Genomic DNA, 22,489 nt, shown 5'->3' on the forward strand with positions numbered 1-22,489 from the left:
GCAATCTCCTCCTGTGTGATTTCCAGCCTCAGAAAACCCACTGGAGCGTTGGCTTTGAGGTGACAGCAATGAGTCTGAGGTTTTGAGTTTATATGCTACCCCCCCCCCAAAAAAATACTGATTTAGGGAAGATGAAACCAAACCCAATGGATCACTAAGCATATCACTACCAGATTAAAGAGGGCAGGAGCGGTAGAGGGAAGGAGCGAAAATCTAGAACCAGGAGACAGCCCCCCGAAGTCTAAGCATTCATTTGAATATGTCATATTATCCTTCTTCATTGGACCTGGTTCTTAATTTGTGATAGAAGTGAGGTGAAAATTGGAATATGTTGCTGTTAGTTGATTTTCAAGATAGAAAATTGCTTCCTTTAAATAGTAAGCATGTTCCCTTGGATTTGTGCTCCTTTAAGAGTGTAACTTTCTGAGCTTTGAGAGAGAAATTCTTACTGATGCTGTAGTGTGGAACTGGAGGTGCTGGCCTGTTGCTGATGATCAGGTGTTGAGTGTTGAAAGGAGCCCCACCCTGGAGAAGGCTCTGTCCAGGAGCCTGCAGACCTTTCTCTGTCCGAGCTGCTGGTAGAGAGCGCCTCAGAAAAGTAGCACCTGTGTGTCAGTAGCTCGACTCCCTGCACCACCAGGGCTCCCTATTCGAGGGACCTTGTAAGAGCTGGTGAGGGCATGGCGGGCGTGGGAAGAGAAGATGTGTGTAAAGGCCAATAGAGCCCAGCCGGACACCTGGCCCACATCCAAGCACAGCCAGACACCTCAGTCCAGCTCAGGCACAGCCGGACATCTGGCCCACGTCCAGGCACAGCTGGACACCTCAGCCCAGCCCAGGAACAGCTGGACACCTCGGCCCAGTCCAGACATAGCTGGACACCTGGCCCACATCCAGGCACAGCTGGACACCTCAGCCCAGCCCAGGAACAGCTGGACGCCTGGCCCACATCCAGGCACAGCCAGACACCTCAGCCCAGCCCAGGAACAGCTGGACGCCTGGTCCAGCCCAGGCACTGCCAGACACTCTGACCCACATCTGGTGGAAGAACCACAGGGCCTAAGCCAGATGCACGACCGCATGCTAGGTTTTTTTTTCCATGGGTTTGGGTTTTAAAGATTGCTTCCTCCTCTAGTCTATAACAGCAGAGACCAGGGCTGAGGAAAGCCAGGTGACAAACCATTGCCACCTTCTCTTCTGCTCCAGGACGTTGTGGTTCATCGCCACCTTCACGTCCTTCCCAGGATGTTGTGTTTAACCCAAAATTCCAATTCACCAGCTTCCGTTGAGCTGGAACCAACTGGTGGCAGCTCTCCAGGGCTTTCAGAGGCTGCAGGTCTCATGGGAGGATATTGCCCATCTGTCTCCATGGAGCAGCTGGTGGTTTCGAACCATCAGAGTCACCACCTTTGCCTCAGCAGCACAGGTCCCTACAGACCAGGCCACCAGAGCTGCCCTGAATATGACCCACCTTTACTCAGACATTAGAGATGCGTGTTTACACTATACTCACTGTCCTTTCTCCCCACAGAGGACAAGGTGTGGACCATCGTGTCCCACGACCTGCAGATGCAGACAAAGGTGGTGGGCCACCCGCCGGAGAAGTATGCGGTGACCCAGCTGGCATACAGTGCCTCCCTGGACCAGCTGGGGGCCATCACCAGCAGCGCCGAGTACTGTGAACAGTATGTCTCCTACTTCTGCAAGATGTCCCGGCTGCTCAACACACCAGGTAGGACAGCACCTGGGCCACTGCGGCTGCTGCCCTGTGGGCACCCTGGGCATCTGCACTGCCCGCAGTGGGCACAGGCTTCCTCCATGAGTCTAGGCCCTACCCAGATGGTCATAAGTTAACACTGGCTGTAAGCTTGTTTTCTACAGGCTGATGCTAGAACCAGTAGAGGCTTTGCTAAGGCCATGGTTTTCTAGAACGTTCATATGTTTAAGTGTGAGAACATGAGAGTTGCTGGTGCTGGTCAACGTTTACTAGCAGAAAGTGTGCCCACACTCTTTGGGAACTCAAACAGTGCGCCTGGGGTCCTCCAACCACATCGAAGGGATAAGTGAGGCCTTCCGGAGGCCATCTGCTGCTCGGCAGCCCAGGGGACCCGACGGGGCCGCGCGGAGGCCTTCAGTCCACTGGACACCTGGTATCAGCGATTCCCACTGGATGGTGCCAGGACGGCCTGTCCAGTCCCTGCAGGGCGTGCCCGTGCATGTGCTTCTGTGTGAGGTGCAAGTGTGTAATTATGTGTCTACTGGTGTGAATGAGTGTCATTAGGTGTGCCAATAAGTGTGAGTGTGGGTGAGTAAGTGTGAATACATGTATATGCGCAAGATGAGTATGCGTGTGGGTGTGTGCAGTTATGTGTGTAGACTGTGAATGAGTATATGTGTGAGCGCCTGTGTGGCTGAGGGAATGTGTGTAAATAGGTGTGTGTGAAGTGTACGTAAGTGTGGATGTGCATGTGAGTATGTTTGTGTAAGTGTGTACTGGTGTGCTGTGTTAGTGTGGGTGCATGAGTGGGAATGTGGGTACATGTATGTGGTTGTGTACATGAGTGTGTATCGGTGTGTGAGAGAGAGCGCGTGTGACGCTTAGGGAAGAATTTCCAGACGGTGTATCGGAAGCACCTTAGATGAAGACCCTTGCCGCATCTCTGTGGCCTGTGGCCCACAAATGGACACTGTGCTGTGTGTTGTTGTCACTCAGGCTAACATGTGGCCCGAAACCAGACACGTGAGAAGGCAGGGGTAGGATCACGGGAATGGAAATCGATTGCACACATGGCAGGATTGCATAGTCAATCCTCAGACTGGCCACTTTGCTCACTGTACGGCCAAGTCCAGTCAGAGAGTCCCAGTCATTTTCCTCTCTCCAAGTTCTGACTGCAAGAGCTGATGTGAGGGTCGCAGTGGCTGACGTAGCGGGTTTCCCCAGGAATATTGTGTTCTTAGAAGTCAAAACAAAACAGAGCGTGATTTAATAAAAACCTTTAATTTGCAGTTTGAGGTTGCTAATGTTTGCTGTAATTGGGTTTTGGCTTGTATTTTCACCCCCTCCTTCATAGTGCCACTCCATTTTAAATATCCATTCACTGGTGCTTAACTAAGAATGAATTATACCCAACTTCTGTAGTGGTGCTGTGACATCTGTTTGAATGCAGAGTGAATGCATTCTAGTCACTGCAATTAAAATGAATATCAAATGAGTCTGTGACAGCTCCGCATTGAAATGTGGTTCTTCATTGTGAGTCCTGCCCTCGAGAATCCGCTGGCGATTTCACATCTGTCGCTGCTATGTGAGCAATGCTGTGTGCACAGAGACTCGAGCTTGTTTTTGTAAACGTTTGGGTGTTGGGGCCACTTAGTAAGGACTGTGGATTACTCAATACTGGCTCGTTGCAGCTCCTACGAGGATCATGACTTATTGCTAGCGGTGTCACCATGAGATTCTCCTTCCTCTGCTCTTGGATTATCACCCAATGAAATCCATTGTAAAGTCTGAGGAGTAAATTCTGTCCATCTTCCGGCCATGGAAGTTCTTTCAGTGTGACTGTTAATTTGTCCTTAATCAACTTTAGGAAAGACAAAGAAGCAAATGGAAGTATTTTGTCCCCTTGGGAGAGGGTTTGGAGTGAGGCTTCCTAGTTTGGAAATGAATAATCACTTTACCCAAACAGTAGAAAGTGTTTGTAAAGGTAGCAGAGACCTTACCTGACCTCTCCCAACTTTGTAAAGGGATGCTGTCCCCCTTGACAACATCAACAACATAAAACCAGTTCCTGTGCAGTCAGACATGGCCCCCACACCTCACACTTCTTTCTACTCATCCCAACACTTGTCTTAACTGCTTTAGGGTCCAAAATCTGATGCAATAGCTCACAGACCGCACAAAGCCATATTAAGGAAGTCAACGGACTATGATTCAGGTTAGCAGCAGGACAGAGTCATTCAGTTGGGACAGCTTCTGAAATGTGCTCAAGCCTTTAACCTCACTGCTTTAGGCCAGGGTCACAGAGTTCTCAGTCCTGCCAATCACGGCTCTCCCCTAACTCCCCAGTTACCCAGCAGATTTGGGCAAAGGCTCTTAGCTCTGACTCCATGGTGCAGCAGTCCCGCAGGCAGCTCCATCACATGTTGGGTCTGGTCTTCTACCTCAGTCACGGCCCCTGCTGCCGGAGGCCTAGCTGGTACAAGAACCCCTGACCCTGAAGAGCATGTTCTGTACACTTCTCTTGTGCTGGTGGTGACATTGTGTCCTTCTGCTGCTGGACCTGCTCAATCAGCCAGTCCCCTTGTGGATAGACTAACACACCCTGTTTGCCTCTCCCTGCCTGTCCACATGGCTAAGACAGAAAACAGCCAGAGAAGACATTTTAAACAATTAACCCTTAACATTATGCTATTCGTGGCTGTCTCAGACTAACACATGTCAGCTTGGTTCTAGCCCCAGTTTCTTGAAAGCACGATTCTGTCTAAGTACCTGGAAAGATTCCTAAAGACTGAGCCCTATTTTGATATAGACACATGGAACTCATACCTGGAGAAGCAATCCGGTAAGTTAGTCAAAAGGAGAGAGTTCTGAGGGCACTTGGTTAAGCTCTCCATCAGCCACACTGATGTGCTCAGGGCCAGAGCGTCTCTCCACGTTCACACAATGCCCCTTACTGCTGCTCAGTGCCACTGAGTCAACTCGGACTCACAAGACCTCAAACTACCTCAGAAGGAAACACCTTCAGTCCTGCACCAGCCTGGCAAGCACTCCTGTGCCCACACCCTAGTTGCAGTCACCAGCCAGCCCATCTCATCACAGGTCTTCTTTTTCACTGATCTTCTGCTTTTCCAAACATGACGTCCCTTCCCAAGGACTAGCCACTCCTGATTCTGTGCCCAAAGTGTGTGAGAGAAAGTCTCACCATCCCTGCTTCCACGAGCCACTTCCTCAAGACAGATCTGTGTGTCCTTTTGGCAGCACATGGCACAGGCAACAGTCTTCGTCAACACAGCACTTCAAAGGCATCACTCCTCCTTCAAGCTTCCATATTCATTGTCCAACTTTCAAATGCATATGAAGCAATTGAAAAAGAACATGGCTTGGGTCAGATGCACCTTAGCCTTTAAACTGACATCCATGTTTTTTGTCACTTTACAGAAGTTTTAAAATCAAATTTTTCCAATCAACACATTTTTTGGTTTCTTGATGGTTTTTTCCATGGATGTTGATTGTGGATCCAAGTAAAATTATCTTCAGTCTTTCTGACTTGCTATGATGCTTGGTTTTTTGACCCAGTAGTGAGGATTTTGTTTTGTGTTTCTATAAAGCGGTGTCTACAACTTGGTCATAGAATGCATGTTGTTTTGTGTATTTATTTAATGAATCGTATTGTACATTCTATTTTTTCACTCTTCTCAATGTCAGCCACAACTTGTTATGATCCACACAGTCAAATGTCTTTGCATAGTCATTCAATAAAGAACAAAAAGCCAGGATCCATCTGACATCAACAATGATGTCCCTGGTACATGGCCTCTTCTAAATCTTTCTTGAACTTCTGACAGTTTTCTATATATGTAGGCTGAGCAAATTATTAAGAAGCTGAACTCTATGAAGAGAAGTGTGGCACCAGGATTGCAGAGAGAGTCATCAATAACCTGTGTTAGCAGACGACACAACCTTGCTAGATGAAAGTGAGGAGGGCTTGAAGCACTTGTTGCAAAAGAATCAAGGAATGCAGCCTTCAGTATGAACTGCATTTCAATGTCAAGAAAACAAAGATTCTTACCAATGAACCAATAGTCAGCATCATGATAGATGGAGAGGAGATTGAAACTTCAACAGCTTCATATTGCTTGGATCCATTATTAGCAACCTTAGTACCGGCAGTCAGGAAATAAGGAGACACATTTCATTGGGAAAATCTGCAGTTAGGGACCTCTCCAAATTATCGAGGAGTAATGATATCAGTTTGAAGACTAAGGTGCATCAGATTCAGGCCATAGTCTTTCCAATCACTTGCTATGCATCTGAGAGATGCATAAGGATGACAGAAGAATTGACACCTTTGAGCTGTGGTGTTGGAGAAGAGCACTGAACAGCCCATGAACGGCCAAGAGAATGAACAGCTATGTTTTGGAGAGGGTGCAGCTGGAGTGCTCTTTGGAGGCAAGAATGATGAGGCTTTGCCTCACATACTTTTGGCATTTCTAGGAGGGGCTATTCTTTGGATAAGAACGTGATGTTGGGAAGGGTGGAGGGTCGGTGAAGGAAAGGAAGATTCTCGACCAGGTAGATTGACATGGTGACTGCTGCAATGGGCTCTTGTGTGTCAGGAAGTGTGAGGATGGTGCAGGATAGAACTGGGTTCAGATCTTTTGTTCATAGGGTTACTATGAGTTGTACTCAACTCAATAACACCTAACAACAATGTTCTGTGTTAGGATTTGTGCTATTTACCCTGTTTTTAAAGGTTTCTTTAGCTGTGGATATATGAAATCAGTTTTTCTCACTCTATTTAGTGTTGTTGGTGGAGATTTCTAGTGTTTCATTTACTTTAATTTTTCAATATAGTGCAATTCTCATAAGTCACTGTTTTACTGCTTCTTTTGTTGGAAGAAACAATATAAATTATCCGTCCTTTTGGGCAGTTTACTATTAGATTTTCTATCTATTGAAAAGGAGTTATGCTCACAGTTTTTGCTTTTAGAGTAAGCTGTGTAAAGTTTAATATACTTTGGTGACACCATGCAGTGATTTAGTGGCTTCCTGGGGATGAGAAAGTATGACACTGGTGTTGTAACTTAGAGGCTGAGTTGAGAAAGCATTTCGAAACCTAAGTGCCATCTTCAAAAGATAGACTATTTCAGGTATATGTTGTTCAGCGTAGGAAACCATGTTCTTGAACTCTTGAGTACACACCAAACAGCATTGCTTAGTTGCACCATTTTCAGTTTAATACTTTTAGAAAATGAGATTTAGTGGGAATGCTCAGACTAGCCATCAAAAGAGTAATCATAGTGTTGAATTCATGATAGTGTTCAGGCATCTTTTTAGGCCCAGCAGATACATGAGATCCGACAGGCAAGGGAGAAATTAGAAAATCAAGGGAGTGGCATTTGACCCCAGGGAGCCAGTCTTTGCTGGTGCACGAGGTGGCATGTCAGAAATGATGGTGGCATCAGGTGACTGGAGGACACCCCCCAGAATAAAGAGTGGAGGGAGGAGTCAATAGGACTCCCTATGAGGAGGTCCCCTTAGTTACCCAGGCTGAGGTGCAGAGGCCTCCTAGAAACAGGCTTGGGGGTAGGAGCCTGGGAGGAAGCTGCAGGTCAGCACGTGATGAGGGCCTGAGCTGAGGTAGGAGCAGGGCTTTGTGGAGCGTGAATGTTGGGGTGGAAGCAGATCTTGAGGGTGGGAAGAGTGGGAGCTGAAACAGGCTGATGGGGTCTTCTGGTCTGCAGCAACAGCAACACCAGCAGTGAGGCTTCAAAGTACAGAAAAGCATTCTCACACCTGCTCTGGAGGGCTGATGGTCTAGCCAAGACCCAGCCAGTGGAGTCACCATGGCATTTGCCAGCTCCTGGTGTGTGCTGGCCACCAGCTGGTGCTGTTTTGCTTATAGATGACGCTCACATGGTGTCTGTTTTCCTCGTGTGCATGTCTGTTGACTTCTTTCACAATCCAGGAGGACTGGGTTAGCACCCACTTAGCCCTAGAAAGAAACCGTGGGGTCTTGATGTGTAATGTGTCAGACTGCTAACAGAAAGTTCCACTGTTCAAATCCACCAACTTTTCCTTTTGAGGAGAAAAATGGGCAGTGACCTACTGGAAAGATGCACTGCCCAAGAAACCTGATGAAGGTCACTGTGAATCCCAGTTGGCTGGACATCAGTGCTTTGGTTTAGGCTGTACTCTAAAATTCCCTAATTAGGAAAACAAAAGAAAACCTATTTCTAAACAGGCTCATATTACAGGGTGGGACTCAGAACATCCACTTAATATTTGGGGTACCCCAGTGTGTCCTTAATAGGGAGACCAGCTGAGGGTGTTTGTGTAATTCTGAGGGTTTCTCGAGAAGGGAAAAGGAGATGATTTTTAATAAGAGGATTCTGGCTGTTCTCTGAGCAATGGACCACTTGGCCCTTGAGACCTGTGTCCAGAACTGCAGGCTGGGGTTCTCTCAAGGGACATACATCCCCTTGGCTCATTTTCCATGATCTCAAAGGTCATTTGGGGCTGCCTGACTCCAGACCAGGGGGTGATTCAAAGCCCAAGGAGGAGCAACAGGTAAAGTGGGGGCCATCACTGTAGCTCCTCAAAGTAGGAGAGGGGTGACTGAGTAAGAGGCATCCAGGTCACCAATTGCATCATGTCATGTTTTCAAGGAGGTGGCAGTTTATAAATGGAGGAGAGAGTAGTGTTGACGACAAAACAGAAAAAGGTTATAACAGTGTCCAGGAGGAAAGGGCTGAGCAAAAATGCCCCCTCTGAAAAGGAAGAGGGGGAGGGAAGTGGAGACTTTCATCAAATTTCATTTGTCAAATACTGTTCTGTTCACCCTGCCTCATTTTACTCATAGTTATACAGAGTAGATTTAAGGGTTTTGATTTTGAAACTGATATTTAGAAGGCTCATAATATCACTTAAGAACTCTATTGGGAATGGAGAAGTTAGGTCCAAATGCAAATTGATCTCATGACAGACCTCTCCTCTGATTGATGAGAGAAGTGTGAGCACTCAGGAAGGTGGTATCCCAGAGGTGTGAGCACTCAGGAAGGTGGTATCTCAGGGGCGTGAGCACTCAGGAAGGTGGTATCCCAGCTGCGTAAGCACTCAGGAAAGTGGTATCCCAGCTGTGTGAGCACTCAGGAAGGTGGTATCCCAGAGGTGTGAGCACTCAGGAAGGTGGTATCCCAGAGGTGTGAGCACTCAGGAAGGTGGTATCCCAGAGGTGTGAGCACTCAGGAAGGTGGTATCCCAGCTGTGTGAGCACTCAGGAAGGTGGTATCCCAGAGGCGTGAGCACTCAGGAAGGTGGTATCCCAAGGGTGTAAACACACAGGGAGATAGTATCCAAGGGGTGTAAACACACAGGAAGATGGTATCCCAGAGGTGTGAACACACAGGAAAATGGTATCCCAAGGGTGTAATCACACAGGGAGATAGTATCCCAGGTGTGTGAGCACACAGGAAGTTGGTATCCCGGAGGTGTGAGCATTCAGGAAGATGGTAGCCCAGGGGTGAGAGCACACAGGAGGATGATATCCCAGCACCTTAGGGAAGACAGAGTTGACCTAACGCGTGTTCCTATCCCTGTCCTGCCTCCATGGACTAAAGTTCTCCCCTTTGTTATTAAAGTTCTGCTCTGTAATTCGAAGTGCATTTTGCTGTATGGATGTGGCAAATACAGAACAACTCTTAATATGGTTTACTTAATAATTATTGTTTTAAGAGCAAACTCATTAAAGATAGTTAGCTTTTACTAAAACTAAAGCCTATCTCTGTGAGTTACCACTCATAGTAGCTCCGCTGGACAGAAGAGAACTGCCCTATAATATTTCCAAAGTTATCATCTTTATGGAAGCAAACTGCCCTTTCATTCCCTGAGAAATGTCTGCTAGGTTTGCATCTTGGAACTTCTGTTAACAGCCAAGTGCTTTACCACTGTACCACTAGGGATGGATTTTAAATTGCAGAAGTGTTAACTTGTGAGATAAGGCTTTAAAGAACACTAATTTTCTATACCTCAATAGGGAATATTTTCATTTTTCTCTCTTATTTTATGAATATCAATGTCTGTAGCTTAGTCTTTAAATATCAAAATAAAAATGAGAACTTGGTGACATTATCTTATTATTTTATAGATTTTACAAATTATTGTTCATGTCCTCTGATAAGCACCATAACCTTTTGACTCTGAGAAGTAGACTAGAGAGCTAGTCTAGCTGAGAAGACTTATAAAGAAAACAGGAATATAAATATAGCATGAGAATTATGACTTATTTTTCTTTCTCTTGTAGACGTTTGCCCATATGTTTTCTTAAGATTTAATGCAGGTCAATACACTATTGTTAATCTTCTTCCAACAAAGATTAGATATGAAAGTTGCAGCACCTTAAAAATGATGGTGGAACTAAATTTTCCTCAGATATTGTTACAGTGAAAAGATTTCTCCTAATTTATGAATAAAATGCATTCAATGAGATGTATACCTAAACCAGTTAAACTTCAATATATTTTAAAAAACATAGAATCAAAGAGATTTTTATTATTTATACTTTATCATAAAAGATTATGAAAATGAAGAAGTGACTGTTCTCTCCAATTTTAAAGACTAAAAGCTAAGTTTAAACAGTCCTCAAAATCCCATTACTTCTTTCTCTTCTGCTTTGATAATAAGGAGGTAATTATAGAAGGTTGTTTTTGTTGTTGCTATGTGCTATCGAGTCCCCAGCGATTCATAGCAGCTCTATATACAACAGCCCTAAACCCTGCTCTATCCTTGTGCCAATCTTATTGACTCTGACACACCTACCCCCATTACCCCAGTCATTAAATCAATCCATCTCATCAAGGTTCTTCCTCTCCTGTACTGTCCCTCCACCCTCCCAAGTATGGCATCCCTCTCCAAGGACTGGTCCCTCTTTGCACCATGTCCAAAGTATGTTAAACGAAGCTTCAGAATCCTTGCCTCCAAGGAACATCCTGGTCTCACCTTCTTTAGGACGAACCTGTTTGTTCTCCTTGCAGCCTATGGTTTATTCAATACTTTTCTCCATAGCTCAAAGGCATCAATTCTCCTTCTATCATCCCTAGTCATTGTCCAGCTTTCTGATGCATAGCAAGTAATCGCAAAGACTAAGGCCTGGATCAGGGGCACCTTAGTCTCCAGACTGACTTTGTTGTTCTTCAGTACTTTGGAGACATCTCTAATAGCACACTTTCCCAATGCAATTCATCTTTTAATTTCCTGGCTGCTGGTACCAAGAGTGTTGACTGTAGAGCCAAGCAAACTAAATCTGTTAACAATCTCAATCTCTTCACCATATATCATGATGCTGCCAATTGGCCCGGTGGTGAGAATCTTTTTTTTTTAATGTTGAGCTTCAGTCCATATTGAAGACTGCAGTCCTTGACCTTCTGCAGCAAGTGCTTCAGGTCCTTTTCAGTTTCAGCAAGCAGAGTTGTGTCATCTGCATAACGCAGATTGTTTATGAGTCTTCCTCCAATCCTGATGCCACATTTCTCCTCATAGAGCCCAGCTGTTATTTGTTCATAAGATCACTATGAGTTGTGCTCGACTCAAAGGCAATCAACAACAATATAGATTGAAAAGATATGAAGAAAAGACATGTCCCTGGCATATACCCTTCTCAATTTTAAACCATGCATTTTTCCTTGCTCTGTGCTGATGACTGCCTCCTGGTCCAAGTATAGGTTTCACTTAAGCACAATCAAGTGTTCTGGGATTCCCATTCTTCTCAGAGTCAGCCACAGTTTGTTGTGATCCGCAGTCAAATGCCTTTGCATAATCAGTGAAACACAGATAGACATTTCTCTGGTACTCCCTGCTTTCAGCCAAGAGACATCTAACATTAGTAATACCACATACCTCATACCATGGCCTTGTCTAAACTCAGCCTAAACTGCACTTCAGTCAGTTCTCTGTTAATGTGCTGCTCTAGTCATTTTTGGATAATCTTCAGCAGAATCTTCCTTGCATGTGATATTAATGATATTGTTTGATAATTTATGCACTCTGATTGGTCACCTTTCTTTGGAATGAGGACAAACATAGATCTCTTTCAGTCATATAAAAATTAAGAGTGTATGGATAAAACAACATACATGTTCAACATTTTTAAATGGTGTAACAATATAGTAAAGTTTAAGGGTTTAAGGCATTTAAATTGGAGAATATTAATATGTATACTATATTCCTTTATGAATATATCTTTGTGATTTTCTCTCCATGAATGCTTGTTTTCACAGCCAGAATCCAAATTACATTAAAATTAGTCATAAAGTCTTTTTCTGACTTCACATCATAAACATTTTTATATTTGTACAAAATCTTTAAAGATTATCCATTTTAAAGACAGAATAGAATGAGAATGAGTAGTCCTCACTTATGAGCGTTTCTAAATTATCTTGAAAAATACTTTTCCTGGAAAATACACTGAATAAAGAGTATGTTTTACTGCACCCTCCTGCTACATGGAGCTCCTCCACAGGTGGGTAGGTCGTAAGGATTCGCACTACCAACCCAACGAAGGTACAATGTTCTAATCCACCAGCCACTCCACAGGAGAAAGATGGGCCTCAGAAAACCCACTGGAGTGTCAACTATGAACTGATTCAGACTCGATGGCACACCATTACAACAACAACTGCCTCAGCAATATCAGTTATTGTTCTTGTTGATGAATGTTCTCTAATCAGTTTTGGCTCATCGGGTCCACAAGTGACAAAGATGCCCCTTCCCATGGGATTTCCAAGGCTGAGGTTTTTACGGAAGTAGAACAACTGAACTTTTACCCTGTGAAACTGTTGCATGCGTTGGAACCATCAATATTTCAATTAGCAGCCAAGCACTTACACATGACTCATTGGAATTAGCTACAACACTATTAAGAAATTGCTATTACTTCCAACATCCCTCATTCCTATATCCCCACAGCTTTCTCTAGTTTCCTGCAGACCTCAACTGTTCTCTCCCAAAAGAGGTAATCCCTGACCCTCTCTCTCAAATAGTTCTCTACTCTTACCTCAGTTGATTTTTCATTAAGAGCTTGTATGATATATGTATAAATCCCTTGCTTCTTGTGTAAATTTTCTGCAAGAGACTTCCTTAAAAAAAGTAAAAAGTCAATGTATTACTTTGTGGACTAAAGTACTCCTGATTGAAGCCGTGATCTTTTCATTCGCCTCATAGGCATATGCACATAGAGTGGGAAGAGGGGAAGGAGAGGAATTGATGTGTTTGAACTGTGATGTTGATAAAGGATATTGAATATACCATGAACTGTGAGAAGAGTATAAGCATTAGTGTCAGAAGAAATACAACCAGAAGGTACACTTGGCTTGCTTACTTTGGGCACATCATTAGGAAAGACCAAATCTATGAAAGGAGATAGTTTCATTTGGTAAGGTAGGGAGCCAGTGAGAATGAATGTAATCATCACATTCATAGATAGACATAAGAGTCACAACAACGGACTTCACCATGCTGCCAGTCAGAAAGACGGTGGATGACATTTTGTTCAGTTACACATAAGATCACCATGAGTGATGAGCCAATTCCATGGCAACTGTTAACAACAACATCCCCTTAAAAAATTGCTGTTATTCATTCAGCAAAAACATTTGTTGAACACATTATCCTTTGTTAGGTGGTCTGACTATACAGTCCTCAGTGCACTAATGCCTAAAATGTTGATTTCTATGTATTCCATTTATTTTTCCCCTTTTTAAAATTATACTAGTTCATTTACAAAATTAAAATACATTGATTTCCAGAACAGATTCTTCCAATTTCCCCCACCCACCCACCATCAAATTGTACAACTACATGATTAATCCCAACCTTCCCCCCTACACATCCGCATCCCTCTGCTTCCACTCTCCCCCTTGGAACCATTTAATTTTTGACAACTCCCAATTTTCTTAGATCATACTTCATACATTCCACTTTCCAGTTACTAACGGATGTGTGCATCTGCGACTCAAGCTCTGCTGCCCTCGTGGTAAGAAATTACACTACCAAGCCAAAGGCAGATGATTCGGATCCACCAGCTACTCTGTGAGAGAAAGATAGACAGTCCATTTCCATGAGATTAATAGTCTCAGAAAACGCACTGGAGGCTGAGCTATGGATTGTTTCCTGCTCGATGGCAATGGTTGTTTTGTTGCATACCGCAATGATATGTACATATTTTTTGTTTTATGGCAGCTCTGGTGGCCAGTGGTGTTAAGCTTCACTGCAACCCCAAAGGCATGCAGTTCAAATCCACCAACTGCTCCATTGAAGGACAGGCATTCCCCTCCTATTTGATTTGCTTCCTCTGAAAACTTGCTGGAGAGTCAGCTATGAGTTGGTTTCAACTCAGTGGAACACAACAACAGAAACAATTATTATTTAAATGAAAGTTTACCAAGCAAATTGATTTTCTATTCAACAATTCATAAACATTTAGTTTTCTACAGATAGTTTTTCAATTTTGCCAGAACCATTTGTTAAAAAAACTGTCATTTCCCCACTTAACTGATTTCATCTCCTTGTCAAAAATCAGTTGTCCATAGGTAGATGGGCTGATTTCTGGATTCTCAATTCTATTCCATTGATCTATGTGTCTGTCATTGTACCAGTAAGTACCACGTTGTCTTGGCCATCACGGCACTGTGGTAGGCTTTGAAATCAGGGAGTGAGATGCCTCCTACCTTGTTTCTCTTTTTAAGGAGTGCTTTGCTTATTTGAGGCCTCTTTCCATTCCAAATGAAATTGGAGATTGCCTTTTCCATCTCATTGAAGAATGGGGTTGGTATTTGTATTGGGATTGCATTGTATGTGTAAATTGCCTTTGGTAGTATTTGCATTTTTACAATATTGAGTCTTCGTATCCATGAGCAAGAGATATTCTCGACTTCACTAGGTCTCTTTTTGTTTCGTGTAGTGATGTTTTGTAATTTTCTTTGAATAGATCCTTTGTACTTCTGGTCAGATTTACTCCCAAGTATTTAATCTGGTGATTAGCAATTGTGAAGGGTATTGTTTTTCCTAGTTCCAATTCTGTATTCTCTTTGTCACTGTAGAGAAATCCAACTGATCTTTGTATGTTAATCTTATATCCTGCCACTTTGCTGAATCTATTTTATAAAGAAAATAAGATCCTTTCCTACATGGCTTTTACATATACTGAAGGAATTCTCCTGGCAAGACTTGGCTAAAACACTGAATAAATTTAAAATCCATGCATTCTGTAGACTTCTAGGATTTGCATTTTGCAGTGGGTGATTCCTTGCTCCAACTTTTTCCACAGAAGACAGTTTTGGAAGGATGTTGGTAGTGATTTAAGAGGATGAAGAATGAAGGAGATAGGGCTTGAGGGTTCACCTAGGCTTTGCAAGGAAAAGAACAAGTAAAAGATGTGTATCAGTTGATTTATTGCAGGAAAATATGTTATACAATGACAACCTGGCATAGGAAATCTAAAAGGACAAGTGATCAGAAAGGATGGCAAGAATTCACACTGGAGTCAATACCCGAAGATGGAATTTCTTCTTCCTCTTGATATCTCAACTCTGCCCCCATTGTCTTCACCCTTTGTCCACCAGCCCCAACAGATTATCTGGGAATGTTCTCTCTCATTCCAAGACTATTGGTGATGCAAGTCACCTTTACAGCAACACTTATTTTAGTGTGATTGGAAAAGCAGGGATTTCATCCCAGGCATGACAACACAGACGTTAACCACCTCAGTGGGCAGAGGGCGATGGAGGCTCTCCTACAGGTTACCTGGGCTGCAACCCTAGAAGCAAATCTCTGGGTCTTTTGCCTGAGGAGCTGTTGGTAGGCTTGAACTGCCAACCTTCTGATTAGCCACCAAGTATTTAGTCTCTGTCAACTAGACTCCTAATGAGGTAGGTGTCTGTGACTTAAAAACTTGACAGCACACAACAACACAGCTGAAATAATAATCCTTAAAAACAAGAGTGCCAACTCAGGATCAACAACTTTGTAAATTATTATCTAACATGGGAGGGACTGGAGAGCATTATGCTGAGTGAATGAACTCAGTCCCGCAAGGACAAATACTGTATAAAACTGTTACTGTAGAATAAGTATAAGAATCCAGGAGGGGTGGGAGAGGCTAGAAGCAGAGGGATGTGGGTGTGCAGGGGGAAAAGGGGATTAATCATTGGGTGTACGATTTGATGGAGGGGGGTGAGAGAAATTGAAAGAATTTGTTCAAATTTGTATTTGAATTTTCTAAATAAACTAGTAAAAATAAATTCCATGGGCAGAATTTATATATATAGCACACCACCCTTGTTACAAAGAGAAACTTTAATTGCTACAATTATAAAAAATTTTAATTTATTGGTAGTTTTTATGTGATTTAGACTCAGTTAATGGGAAATGTTTTAGAAGAATAACCTTCAGTTGTGTTGCCTTGATGAATAAAAGACATAATACTACTACCTCTCTAAAAAACAAACAAACAACAACAACAGCAACACAAAAAAAAAAACAAAACCCAAATGTGCCAAGCTAGTTTACGGTATAAACAGAGGCAGGAGAATGGCATTTGTGCTTCCTGAAATCCACCAGGACTTTCTGGAAAGTGGTTCATGCATCCCACACGGTGGGTTACACTCTGTGGCCCCATCTCTTGTCTGAGAACGTGTCACTTCTGAAGGATGACATCCTTTGTCCAAGCTACGACAGCAAACATGGCACTGGCACTCCTAATCAACATTAACGTCTGATTGACTTACATCGGGGTTTCTGATTCACAGTGACACCTCACCCAGGCCCCCAGCAGCAAAACTGCTCCTGCCCCGATGTGACACTAGACTCTGCTTTATACCAAAAATAAAAAAGATCAAAGATATAAATGAAACTCTCCAATAAGCTGATTGGAAAATACATGGGACATTTCAATACGTGCTTCCAGCATATTTAAAAATAAAAGCTGAGCATTTTTATTAAATGATAGACCGAAAGAGACAGTTATAAGATCTACAATTGCTGCTCTTGGAAATGCTAGCTTTTTATTTATTTTCACAGTATCTCATCTTTGGCCCTGACAAGTATATTAAAAAATGTACGACTTAGATGAGAATTTGTTTGGCAACACATTGAAGAACATTTGATGTGCAAGAAATAACTGCATGCCTATCTTACTACCCGGCACTTGACTTTCATGTTTTTAATATCAAAGTATTTCAAACAGAACATGCGAATTGTATTTTGATGAAATAGAAAAGTGTTGCAAAGGTTACCCACTTCTTTTCATGCACAAGATATGAAAAGGAAATGTGACGTTTTCTGCTTCTCATCTAGAGGAGCTAAGCCTCACTGAGTGGCTTTTCCAGTGTTATATCCTCGCTCACTTGTGGGCAGTGGCCTTTTCAGGGGTCTCATCAGAAGAGGGCGGAGAGTATGAGGCAGCCAGGTACCCAGGGTGTGAGGAAGCTGGATTGAATTTGGGGGCAGAAAACTCCCTCAGCTGAGCACTGAAAGGTTTGCAGTTTCAGCCCTCCCAAAGGCAGCTTGCAAGAAAGGCCAAGTGGTTACTTCAAAGCTCAACCACTGAAAAGTCCAGGTCTGACACACAAGGGATCCCCCGGGTCCAGGTGAGCCACAGAATCTGACTTCATTACTTGTCCTCATAGGGTGGAAGTCATTATCTACTGGAAGAGTTAGATCGCTCCAGATCAGAGAGACCCTCACTTCTTAGAATGACCAAGCATATAAAGTGGAAAAGGCAGCATGGACCCCAGGGCACATTTCAAAAGACAGGAAGGTGCAGGATAGAAGGATTAATGGAAACTAGAGTCATGGGAGGAAGTGGCTGGAGTATAGTCACGTTCTAGGAATTGAGGTCATAAAACTCAGTGTGGAAGCCCAATTTGCTTTATGATCTTTCATTCCAGTCACAATAATAAGTAAATGAAAACTCACTCTAGTTCAATCTTGTGGCAGGTGGAACGGAGACAAGGTGAGAGCCCAGGCGAGGACCCCCTCTCGTGCTGCACCTTCTCCAAGACATGCCTGTTTGTTCTTTTGGCCCTCCGTGGGATCTTCAGCACTCTCCTCCAACACCGCATCTCAAGGGCACCACTCTCTCCTAGTTAGGAAATAGTAGCAGAGAGTCGAAGAACCTCTAGTGCAAGGTGACTTGTGCTAACCATGGCTCTTAAGTGTATGACCCTGAGGTCTATGCAAGGGGGAGATGACAGAGCCCCCTCTTCCCATCAGCACTCCTCGCTCTCACACAGAAACACTCATGTTAAGGCAGAAGCATTTACACCCAAACCCAGTCTTCGAGGGCTGACTGGGCTGCCTGTGGTTCTAGGGGACCTCTCCTGATAGGGTGTCATCCATCCTGTTGCTGTGCCACCTCTACTCCCCGTAGCAGACATGATACTCCAGGCATCCTGCCAGCCCCTCGTGTTCTTGGTCCTGGTGTTTGCTGCCCTTCTTTGTAAGACTTCTGATCCTTTCCTACATGTTAACTGTAATCTTTGGCGAACATGGTGCCATTGTGTTTCTGTAATGAGTTCTTGCTGACAACTTGGAGTTCTAAGTTTAAACTGTGCATTTTGTCTCTGGAAATAGATTTTTCAATGTGTGAAGCATTTAACTCAGTTCACTAAAAGTCAGCCACCCATCTCCTTTGAAGCACAATCCCAGCTGTCCAACACTCTGCCATCAAGTCAGCTCGGACTCAGAACTACCCATCATTGGGTTTCTGAAGCTTTCTCCCAAGGGGCATCCAGTCAATTTGATCCTGTGTTTGACAGGATGACTCCTAATGACCCCGTGGATGACAAGATGACTCAGAATGACCCCATGTGTGGCATGATGACTCATATTTACCCTACTTATGACAGGACGACTCATAGTAACCCCGTGTATGAAGGGATGACTCAGAGTGACCCTGTGTATGACATAACTCAGAGTGACCCCGTGGATAATGGGATAACTCACTGTGATCCCTTCCTTGTATGACAAGATGACTCATCATGACCCAGTACAGGACAGGATGATTCACAGTGACCCTGTGTGTGATGGGATGACTCACAATGATCCCATGTATGACATGATGACTCACAGTCACCCCATGTGTGACAGGATGACCCACAGGGACCCCATGTATGATGAGGTGACTCACAATGGTCCCATGTATGACAAGATGACTTACAGTGGCCCCAAGTATAACAAGATGACTCATAGTGACCCCATGTATGACATGATGACTCACAGGGACCCCGTGTGTGATGGGGTGACTCACAGTCACCCCGTGTATGATGGGGTGACTCACAGTGGCCCCGTGTATGACATGATGACTCACGTGACCCCATATATGACATGATGACTCACAGGGACCCCAAGTATAACAAGATGACTCATAGTGACCCCGTGTGTGACAGGATGACTCACAGTCACGCCATGTGTGATGGGGTGACTCACAGTGACCCAAGTACATCAGAACAAAGCCCAGCCTACCCTGCACCATCCTCACAATCTCTTCTGTGCTGGAGCATATTCTCGCAGTCCCTGTGTCAGCCCACCTTGTTGAAGGTCTTCCACTTTTTCAGTGACCCTCTACTTTTCCCAATATTATTTCCATCTCTAGGTCCTGGTCCACCAACATAAGAAAAGAAGGTTTTGGAGTGTTTTAGTATTTTAGCATCAAGTTATCCCTTGATCAGACAAAACCTAGGTCAAATCTGCATTGTATAGCCCTGCTTTCTTTCTGCTTCCTCCTCTGCCAGTCTGTCGGTGTCATCTCTAAGACATCGGCTTGATGTCTGAAGATTGGAGGCTTAACTTCCACTCCACATTCAAAGTTGTAACATTGGAAATGTGTAAATTCCTTTTCTTTCTGTCCGCAGTGCCGCTGAAATAACTACTGAGCTTTCATCTTTTCTTCACTGAGGAAAGTACCTGCCATCAGTAAATGATAAAAGAAAGCTGTGATTGCTATCACAATACTTTGCATTTCTGTGTTTGTATCAAAACATCAGAGAGCAAAAAGTCAGTGCTAATCAATTAAGTTCTTCAGTCCTGTCCGTATGAATGAAGAGAGGATCATCTCAGAAAAACACTGTTTAAGAGTGGATGACTTTTCTGTGTGGAGTATAGTAGGTGTAGAAGATGCTGTCATTTTGAAGTGTATCACAGTGTAATTAACTATTAAGGTAAAGCCAGCGTATGATTTTTATAATACTTATTCTGCACAGAATTCTGCGTGTGATGTGTGCTTTCAGCAGTTGTCCTTCTCAGACATCACAAGGTTTCTTTACAAGCTTGTCATCAGTACAGACGTCAGTGGCTCAGACTCATTGCCTTTGATGTGAGTCACACACAGCCTTGTTTTGCTGGACAAATCTGAGATATTCATCTTCTCTTTATCTGTGTGGACAGTATTCTTGTTTAGTTGTTGTTACGTGTCATCAAGGCAGGACCAAGTGACCCACGAAGATAAAAGTGTTTCGAAGAATTCTGTAGACTGCACTTTTGTTGAAAGTGCACGCCACTTACAAAATCTAGATCTTTTAACCTGAATCATTGCTAGTGGCTTCATTTAGCAGGCAAGAATTTAACCACTGTACCAATAGTGATCTTTATTATTCCTTTCAAAGAGTGATAACAAAATCAATAAACCTGGCATACTGCTAAGAAACACTTAGAAAATCGGATTGGACAATGGGTTTTGATCCATCCCCTGCATTTGCACTCAGGAAAGTGGTGACATCTCAGCAGAATCTCAGAAATGGAACTGACTGCTCCAGCAGGTTTGTGGAGGCTGTAAATGGCACGAGAGGAGGCTGCTCATCTTTCTCCCGAGAAGAAGCTGGTAGATTCAGACTACCAGTGCATCGTTGCCTTGAGAGACTCCCTAGGAACTACACCACCGGAGACCCCAAACAGAGTCTAATACTTATCAAACACTAAGTGTAGAATTGAGTCAAATTGTAGTTTTCATTTTAGCTTTTCAATTGTGCTCTCCCATTGTTCAATCAAACTGCTGCCTGTCTTTAGTGCTCTGTCTTCTTCATGGTATCCAGAGGTACCAGGTGCATCAATCACATTGGTACTTTTTTTCTTTTTAAGCTTTGGAGAGGTTTGATTCCAGTGTGTAAAACAAGTGTTTCTATTTTGTAATTATTGTCATTATTTTAAAGTATTTGTGGCCAAAAAAGACTGTTCTCTTTCCATAATACACATTTGACTGAGGTATAGTGATCACTAATCTCGGGGCATCTACCAGCATGGTGGGACTCTTCTCACCTAAACGCTGGCTGTGAGAGGTCAGTAAGGGTGGATCCTTTGTGCCTCTATCTTGCTTTGCTTTTTGGTCTCTAGCTGATCTTGAGACAATGACATTACTTCTAGGCCTGAAACATGTCTCCTTGTCCCCGATGCTCCTGCACCATCTGCAGCTCTGACACTGGGGCTGGGACACTCGAGATACTTACCAGCCTGACCACTCTTCCCTCCGAGCTATGCACACCCTTCTTCCAAGTCCTCCTCCTTCATATCCATGGACATCCTGTGGTCAGTGCAGTTTCCAGTTAATCCTAGAAGTCTAAGGAAACATTGAAAAAATCAGAGGGATCCAATGGAAGACATCAAAGGGGACCTGTGCTTTTGTATAGTTTTCAATGCATATGGAATGCCATTTATTATTTATATGTAAACATGAACCTCATTTGTTGTTGCTGTTATTGATAGCTGTCACTGAGTCAAGTACAACCCATAGTGACAGCAGATGTGAACCCCATCCTGCGCCATCCTCACACCCAACTCACTAAGCCCGTTGTGTCTGTCACTGTGTGTGTCAATCTAACTGGTTAAGGATCTTCCTCTCCTTCACCGACCTTCTGCCTTTCCAAGCATCATGTCCCTCGCCAAGGAATTGCCTCTCTTGTCAGCATGCCCAAAGTATGTGAGACGAAGATTTATCATCTTTGCCTCCAAGGAGCACACTGGCTGCACCCTCTCCAAGACGTATTTTTTGGTTCTTTTGGCTGTCCATGGATTGTCAGTACTCTTCTCCAACACCACAGCTCGAAGGCATTGGCTCTTCTTCTGATATCCTTATTTATTGTCCAGCTCTCAAATGCATAGCAATTAATTGGAAAGACCATGACTTGACTCAGACACACCATAGTCCTAAAACTGATATTGTTACTCATCAATAATTTGTAAAGGTCCTTAACTTCAGACTTTCCCAGTGCAATACATCTCCTAATTTCCTAAGTCATACCAAGGGTGTTCATTGTGGATCCAAGTAAGATGAAATTGTTGACAGTTCCAATCTTTTCTCCATCTATCATGGTGTTGCCTATTGGTCCAGTGGTAAGAATTTTGCTTTCTTGATGTTGAGATGTAATCCATATTGGAGGCTGTATTCTTTGATTGTCTGCAACAATTGCTTCAAGTCCTCCTTGCTTTCAGCAAGCAAGGTTATTGTATCTGCTTAATACAGGTTCTACCTCCCATCTCGATGCCACGTTCTTCTTCATAGAGTCCTGCTTCTCAAATAATTTGCTCAGCATTCAGATTGAGTTATGCAGATGGCACAACCCTGATTGCTGAAACTGAGGAAGACATGAAGCACTTGCTACAGAGGGTCAAGGACTGTAGTCTGTAATATGCATTGAAGCTCAACATCAAGAAAACAAAGATTCTCACCACTGGGCCAATTGGTAGCATCATGATAGATGGTGAAGAGATGGAGATTGTTAACAGCTT

General features: G+C 43.6%; 1 protein-coding gene across 1 annotated transcript in view; it reads left to right on the forward strand.

Moving 5' to 3' along the window:
- CNTNAP2 (contactin associated protein-like 2) overlaps positions 1-22,489 on the forward strand; it is a 1,206,610-nt gene that overhangs the window by 766,765 nt on the left and 417,356 nt on the right. The window contains exon 13 of the mRNA XM_006887275.1: positions 1,532-1,732. Coding sequence (XP_006887337.1) covers positions 1,532-1,732 — 201 coding nt within the window. The remainder of the gene's footprint in view (positions 1-1,531; positions 1,733-22,489) is intronic.

This window comes from Elephantulus edwardii, unplaced genomic scaffold (assembly GCF_000299155.1).
Source record: "Elephantulus edwardii isolate Elephantulus edwardi_28Jun2011 unplaced genomic scaffold, EleEdw1.0 scaffold00055, whole genome shotgun sequence".
In the NCBI taxonomy this organism is placed as follows: domain Eukaryota; kingdom Metazoa; phylum Chordata; class Mammalia; order Macroscelidea; family Macroscelididae; genus Elephantulus; species Elephantulus edwardii.